General features: G+C 28.2%; 1 protein-coding gene across 2 annotated transcripts; it reads left to right on the top strand.

Annotated features, from left to right (window-relative positions):
• The first annotated feature begins 6,800 nt into the window (after window positions 1–6,800).
• Window positions 6,801–8,167, top strand: LOC114128272 (uncharacterized). Of its 2 annotated transcripts, none has more exons than XM_027992749.2 (2): window positions 6,801–6,927; window positions 7,292–8,167. In XM_027992749.2, exon 2 carries the CDS (start codon window positions 7,423–7,425, stop codon window positions 8,125–8,127), a length of 705 nt encoding a protein of 234 aa, XP_027848550.1. In that variant the 5' UTR covers window positions 6,801–6,927; window positions 7,292–7,422; the 3' UTR covers window positions 8,128–8,167. The 2 variants fall into 2 exon arrangements, with proteins under 2 accessions (XP_027848550.1, XP_027848549.1); XM_027992748.2 differs by having other exon boundaries at window positions 6,851–7,195.
• Window positions 8,168–8,366: the final 199 nt, after the last annotated feature.

Below are 8,366 nucleotides of genomic sequence, written 5' to 3'. Positions count from 1 at the left end.
ATTATTATTATTATTTTGGATGTTGCATTATTGTGCATTCCCGTCGTTTTTGGGCAACATGTGGTTCTCGTTTGCCACGTCACGGTCAACATTCGCGGTTAACAATGCCTCGGCGGTGGGCATCGGTCGTGTTGGGTGCATACGTCTTGGGTCACACGTACACTGCTATGACACTACACTCACAATAAGCCGACGTTTCCAAAAACATTATATTATTTTGTTATGATGATTTGGCCACCCACAACATGGGTGTCGTTATGTAGGTATAAGCTATACACAACGCACTCTTTGTTGGATAAACGACGACCACCCACCAAAAAAAGTATATGCCATTATTATACTAGGCAGCCACATCGTATTATATTGTTATCTAATCGGTTTTTTTTTTTTTTTTTTATTATAAACAATTTTATCGTTTGATTTTAATACAATAATGTGAATAATAAATAAATGAGTAGGCACTGAATTCTGTTAAAAAAAAATATAATTTTCGTATCAAAATACGAGTATTTGGTACTTTAAAATTAAAATAAATTTCTAACTCACGCACGGTCTGCATATTACATAATAAATATAAAATAATAAAAATAAATTATACCTACAGTAGTAAATAGTATAATTACATCCATAAATAATACCTATATCACTCTTAAGCTACTATGGTGCTTATAAGTTACTACTATTATTACCTATAGCAGAGGACGGATTTATATTCACAAAAAATCCTCAAAATATGCTTTTAAAAATACTTTAATATGCTACAAAATATGAACTTAAAATTTAATTAATTAAAAAAGGATACTTAGTCGTCTTCATTAAGTTTTTTATCCATAACATTCTTTATTTTCAATCAATAAAATATTAGCCCAAAATTATATTAATAAAAAAATATTTTAATTAAAATTAATTTATATTTTACTACACAGAATTAATGAAATCTGTTAATTAATGAATTTATCTATTTTAATATAATTAATATTTAATATATTTATGGCATGTATGACTATATATTATATGAGTCATCTTATCTTTGGTTACAACTTATAACTATCGGTCGTAATTCTTTATTTTATCGATAATAATTTATGTGACTATAGACGTGAAAATATATATGTGCTATATAGATAAAAATATGCATTAAATATGCAAAACAAAATTAGTGTTATTTTAATAAGAATGATCTAAATCGGGGACAATTATCATCATATTTCAAAAAACTTATTTTTATACATTGAATCAATACCTATATTTATATATTTATACATGCATATTTAAACATTTAAATCCGTTCCCCGCTTATTAATAATATGTAGGCATGTAGCTATACTACTATAGAGTAGAATAATATGCAAAATATGTAGAATATTATGCATACCGAGTGCTATGCGTTGCAGTACGTTCGCACCGATAAACCGCCCAACGAAGGATTATGGTGAAAGAAAACTATAATATACAAGTATAATGCAACAGTAGATACACAGTGGACCGCTGGGCGCTGAATAGGCGTTGCGTTATTATTATTATTATTATTGCGTTGCTGTGTGTCTGTGACACATACGATATTCCTAGTTTCCAGTGTTCATATACTTCCTAGTTCCTAACTAATTATTTCCTCATATTTCGTGCCCCCCACTGCAGTCGTCGCATATTAAATAATTGAGAAATCATTATTGTTAATTGCAGTTGACAGTAAACGTCAAGCTGCGTAGTTATATTATTTATGGTGTACCAATAACTTTCAATAAAAAAAAAATATTCAGTTCTGAAAACATAAAAATAATATTATTGATTACTTGGATCTATAAGGTTATAGATATAGAACTATAGAAGTTAAAAATCAAAATCGATAAAATATGCACGTAAGTATACAAAACATGAAATAATAATAATTGTATTTAAAAAGTCGAAAATATTACAAAATACCCATCAAGGCATCAACTTATCCTATGTACATACTGTTACGGACCACGTACTGTCCGCGCGTATAGTGATATTACATAAATGGTGTGATGACACATTCTAACATGTAATATTTAATACAGGCATGCGAGGACGAGAGAGTGTGGAATAGCTTATTAGTAAAATAATTAAACAATTAAAGTAGAAACACACGTCTCATTTGCTAAAAGTCGAAACTCGATGTATCTTCGATAAGTCGTGTTTAAGAATACACAGTCTTTTCGGGACTCTCTCGTATGACGGAGTCGCCACCTACTCTTTTACGACAAATCATACATAAGGGAGACCAAGAAAAGAGCTCGGCAGACAGTTACAATGTAACAGATAGTTAGGGATATTTATGACACTCAGAGGCCAGTCGTAACACCGCACTGAAGTCATTTTGATATCAGTTTCTGAGGTCGGTCGTAACACCACTCACCATCTTTTTATATATATTTTACAATATGCTTATAATAATTTTATTCGTGCAAGAACTATTTTAATAAACGTAAACTTATACTTTAACAAACACAATATATTCATTTTGTACGTTGATGCATGAATCGACCTAGTCGGGACGCAACAATAATAATATACTATACACCTAATACACCTATATACAATTAAAATAAAATAGGTACTCAGATTTATAGCTCATCTATAAACGTAGCTTGTGATGACTACTGATGAAGAATATTTTTTGAGTTAAGGTTAATAAAAGCTGTAAAGGTTATAAAACTAAATACCTTTACTAACTCTTACTCGGCTATACATATTATACATTATTACATTAAAATCATTAAATAGTATAAATTATAAACTATGAATTGATTTGTGAGAAATTAACATTTTTATACACATTTTTACAGCATATAATAATACATCATTGAAACTAGTATATAAGTCTATAAAATAATTGTTCTTTAAAGTATTATAAATAAATATATAATTAAATAAATATGCAAAAGAAAATTAAAATATATTTTATAATAATATACTATATTATAAAATCAAAGATGTTTTTCATGAACATTTTAAAATTTAACTTGACTTTTTTTATAAATTTTAAGATGATGTTAAAAATTAGAACATCATAAAAGCCTAACCTAGTATTGTGCTCAGTGTGATATTTATTCTTACCCATAAATTGAATAATCTAATTTAGAATTTTTGTTATAGGAAATTGGTCATCAATAGGGTTAGGATATTTATGATTTTGCATATTTTTTTAGGTTGTCCAATATAGCTTCCATTCTTTTATAGAAATGTGTCTCATGACATCTATATTCAAAATATCAAATTTTTATTTTGCATATAATTGCATATTTTACCATTTTTTATTTATAAGTGCATAATTTATGTTTTTTCTGTTTATAAGCGCATATTTGACGGTTCTCGATGAGAAATGATGAAAAATCACGTAATTGTATGGTATAACGAGCAATGTTGCAACTGAAAAAAAAATTTTGGGGGGGTCCAAAATTTTTTTAAATAAATAGATACTAAACGTCATTTCTACGTTAAAAATATCGATGAGGGGGTTCGGACCCCTGGACCTTTCCCTCAATTACGGCCTTGAAAACGAGCACATAAAAATAGCACCAACACAATTTGTTGATGTTCTATCCATTAATAATTTAATTTATCTCTATATATTTATTGAAATTTTTTTTGTTCACATTTCTTTATTTTTAATTCATATTTTTCAAATTTTTCATGCATATTTAACTGTTTTTTTAATGCATAAGTGCATATATATATACATGATACATTTTTTAGTGCATAACATCCTAACCCTAGTCATCAACAATGTGTTATAAAACAAATACCTACTATGATGATTAATTATATACATTCATCAATACAAATTTTAATTTTTCAATTAAAAAGATACGTTTCTATAAGGCTATACGCAATTATATTAGACAAACATCGTTCACTACCACCAATGCAAATCAAATAGGTGGGAATTGAGAATACCTAAATAGGTAGGTGCCTATAATTAATAAATATAATACTGTAACCATCATAAGTGCATAGTTTAATAGAGAAAAGTGAATATTTTATGTATCATGTATATTTACTAGTGTTCTCAACAATTTTTTTCGCATCATAAGGTAAATAAATTGTTTCCAAGTGATAACTCAAGTTTCGATAATAGGTATCATACCCAGTACCTACATTAGTACAGTATAATGTTTTGGAATAAGTGAACTTGCTAATCCCACTTTCCAATATAGACTTGAACAATAATCTACCTAGTACCTATTACCTACTTTCAAACCTATTTCATATCAAAAGTTCAATTGTGTATTTGTGTGTTCAGCGATACGTATTATTTATTAAATGAGGGCAATGAAAAACTTTTATCAGATAAGTATTTGTTTAACTACTTTATTGGTTATTAGTTAATCATGATTTACCTATATTAAAGTCAATATTAAAATGTTGCTGCCAATAAAAATTTCGATTTTTACAATAATAATATTATTATAGGATCCTAAGTTGCAGGTATTCGCACTTTTACCTAAAATAATAATTATTATATATATATAGTATATACATAAGTGTGTATTGTATATTTATGTATATTTTTGTATTATATTATACTGCAGAATCGTCGAAATAATGAATACAGTAATAACAATAAGTATAGGTATAAAAATATAGTCATATAAAATATTTTGAATTTCAAATGTTCACCGATAAATAACGTCTAGGTTATAGATGGAACTAAATCACTAAAGAAGTAAGGAATACAAAAACTGTAATCCAACATCGACTATCGTACAAAACGCCTGTTCGTAAATTTCTAAAATATGAAATTGCTAAGTGGTTGCATGGGCGCACCTAATTTCAAAAAATACTCTACCTCGTAAACGTTACAGGGACAATATGATTCATGTATAAATATATACCGCAATCAAGACAAGTGTTCACATACTGTAGGGCCCCCCACATGAATAAAAAAAAATTAAAATACTAAAAATATGAGTATTTTTTATTTATATTATCAAAATTATGTCAAAAAATGCCGCCTCTTTAAAAAGCGTTGTTAATGCCGCCTTAGGTTTGTTCCTACGTCGCCTACGCCTTAAGTCGACCCCACTGGCCAAGCAGTAACCGCGGGCTTAATATATAATTAACCACATGGCTGGTCTCGATGGTGGCAAAGTGAAGAGGTGGTGAGGAGTGATGTAGTGCCACTGAACCCTTCCCCCCAAAAAAAACTCCCACCCTCCCACCATAGCAGTAAAAATGATTAACGAAGTGTTAGACGATACACAAAACTGAAAACATCACTCCTCTTCCTCTTTTATCAACCCACGACTACGACCCTACGAGCCGCTTCGTCCGGACCTCAGGCTGGTGTCTAGTATCTATGTCGATTGACTGCTAAATTCTCGTCCTCTCATTTTTATGTCTCGACCATCACATTATAATTTTTATTTCTATTGTTTTTTACCCTATCTTACAACTACCTCTTCGTATAGATATATATAAAAAAATCTACTTTATATATTATATAATAACGATATATATATATATAGAAAGAGAGAGAGAGAGAGAGAGAAAGAGAGTATAGGTAGGTATAATAATCAGTTTACAGTTAGCATACATAACACTATAGCAGTGAATATTTATTGCAGTTATTATACTATAGCAAAAATACCTTATAAATAAAAGTAAATAAAAAATAAATTGACTATAAATTACTAAGCCTAACTAAATAAGAACAATAGTCAATAATAATATGGCAAATGTAGAAGCGCGGAGTGTTAATATATATATCTATTATATGTAATCAATTTAACATGTATGCCAAAAAGAAAAAAGCTCTAGTCAAAAAGCTAACTCCATAAAAATTTCAAATCAAAATTTAGCCCGTTATCAAAATTCTCAACGCCCCTCCCTAATCCTGTCATCATTCATGAGGTCTAAAGGGTTAGAGTATCCATTCATCAACTCACTAAAATTATTTTATACGTTTTTTAAAAATATTATTGCTCGATGTTTTATTAATTCAAAATTGTACGAAATTTATTTTAAAAAAAATAATAATAGTTTATTAAAAATGAAGGTTAGTAAAAATTATAAAAAAAAGATTGTATTACTTCGGGCTTCGTAAATGAATGGGTCACGGTGCACCTTCACTCTCTTGGTTACGCCACTGGGCACTGAATACACACCATTGGTACACGATTTATACTTGAAAAAATGTATTGAATTTAAATAATATATATTTACTAGCAGACAAGTGAATCTAGATAGGTAATATACTTTTAAGAGGTCAAAATTATACTAAAAAGTAAAAATATACCTTGTAATAATATTATATATTACCTATATATATATTAATATGTATTATATATGTGTCTTAGCGTCTTATATAGATGAACTTGGATTGCAATATCGATACGTCATATTAAATATATGTATCAGGTGACGTGCGGGTCTAACAATTCGATTTATTAGAACAATAATATATTATGGTATCTTTATCTGAGTACTGTATTTTATAGTATTAATCGACTTTTCTTTTGATCACACTGTTATTTATTACACAGATTAAAATACAAAAAAAAACTTAATTTGTAGTAACAATATTTCAACTCTCTCGATCGGAAAACGATTGTAATTTATAACAAACTCCAAAATATTCTGCACCATGTCCTTGTCTGTATTATTATTGTTAATATATAATTTATTACTGACATGTCATGACATCCCAGTGGTTTGGCGCCTCTTTTTTCTGTCATAAAAGACATCGTATAAAAACACGGCTATAACGATTTAACCACGAACACACAATATAGTGGTAACCACCGAGGTGAATTACTGATATCTACAAACTGATATCAATCCGCCGTGATAACCACAAGATACATCGTGATGATAATTTTTCGTAACAATAACATTATTTCGTTTTCCTTCTGTGATACACTAATGTGAAATGTCCAATTACTAATAATTTATTACTATTAGGTAGGTGATATTGTAAATTTGTAATTATTTATATTATTTATTATTTTAGTATCTTACATTCTTGCTTAGTCCATCGACATTTGATACGGGATACCATTAAAAATACAAATAAACTAAATGTTTACAATATTATTGATTAAAATCTTGGCTTTTTCTACCTTTTGACGCCTACAATAATTGCGAATTTTATATTTTTTTATTGTAAACGACATTTTGTGACTTGTTGATTCAAATTATAATAGTAATTGACCTAATGCAAATTATTTAGGTATGTTTTTTATAAGATAAAATCAGTTAAATATTTCAATTTGTGTTGTATTTCATAATGACCTAATGTACTAATATAAACTAAATTTTGTTCTAGGATTTCATCAATGATATTCAACAAGTACTCTTTGATACCTAAACATTCTGGAATTAATTGAAATTGGACTTCAAGGATAACTGAAAAGTTTCCGTTGGTAAATTCAAGTATATTGTTAATTTGTTTTTACGATGTCGTATGCAAATGCTCTATCAAAAAATTCAACAAAACCATCCATAGAGTTTAAAAAGTTACCAGATGAGAAAATATTGTTTGTTATAGATACTTATGCATTATCTAAATTTGACATTGATTTTAGTCCTACTAATATAGATCCAATGTCTAGTGTGGCTATAATTCGAAGGGCTTACAGATTTTTTGCATTGCAAAAGAATCGATTCCAAAACAACTCTTTTGGTATTTGTTTGTTGACTCCATACTCGTTTAATCTGATTTTGGATTTTACAACAAATATTAATATTGTAGTTGAAAAATTATCATCTGTATTGGTTCAAAATGATAAACCTGAAGAAGCTGCTGCATATGATTTCGGCCCTTTATTGAAATATATTGGAAAATTAAGGAATCTTCACAAAGATTGTATTTTTAGAGTTATCATGGCCTATAATAGAGATGACTGTTTACCAATTATTGAACCATTAGATAAAAAAACTTTTAATATTTTCTGTTCACCAACATTTTATTTTGATACCATATATGTATGTGAAAATGATATTGAAAAAGATGAGATGGCTCAAACTATTTATGGTAAATTGGCTCTACTGTGTAGTACTTGGTCTTACAAAGTATGTGTTCAGCGTAAGCCAATAGCTATTATAAATGGAATTATTTCACTGTTGCCTCATCCCTATACAAGAGAACTTACCACAAAATGAAAATTGTTTTATTGTTAAATATATTTACAATTTTAACATATATTTTTTATGTAAACCAAGCCTGATTATTGAGTAAAAATGTATTTTTTAATTTCTTATATATATTTTTTTATCTTTATGTACTTATTATTGTTACCGAATAAAATTGTTATAAAGATGAGAACTCATATTGATTTTTAATATTAAAATAAATGAACTTTTTATGTAATATTCGTTTACAGGTATACATTATTAATTAC

The sequence above is a fragment of the Aphis gossypii genome, chromosome X, assembly GCF_020184175.1.
Source record: "Aphis gossypii isolate Hap1 chromosome X, ASM2018417v2, whole genome shotgun sequence".
Taxonomy (NCBI): domain Eukaryota; kingdom Metazoa; phylum Arthropoda; class Insecta; order Hemiptera; family Aphididae; genus Aphis; species Aphis gossypii.
Note: the sequence above shows the minus strand (reverse complement) of the source record. Positions and strands in the feature narration are given on the sequence as shown.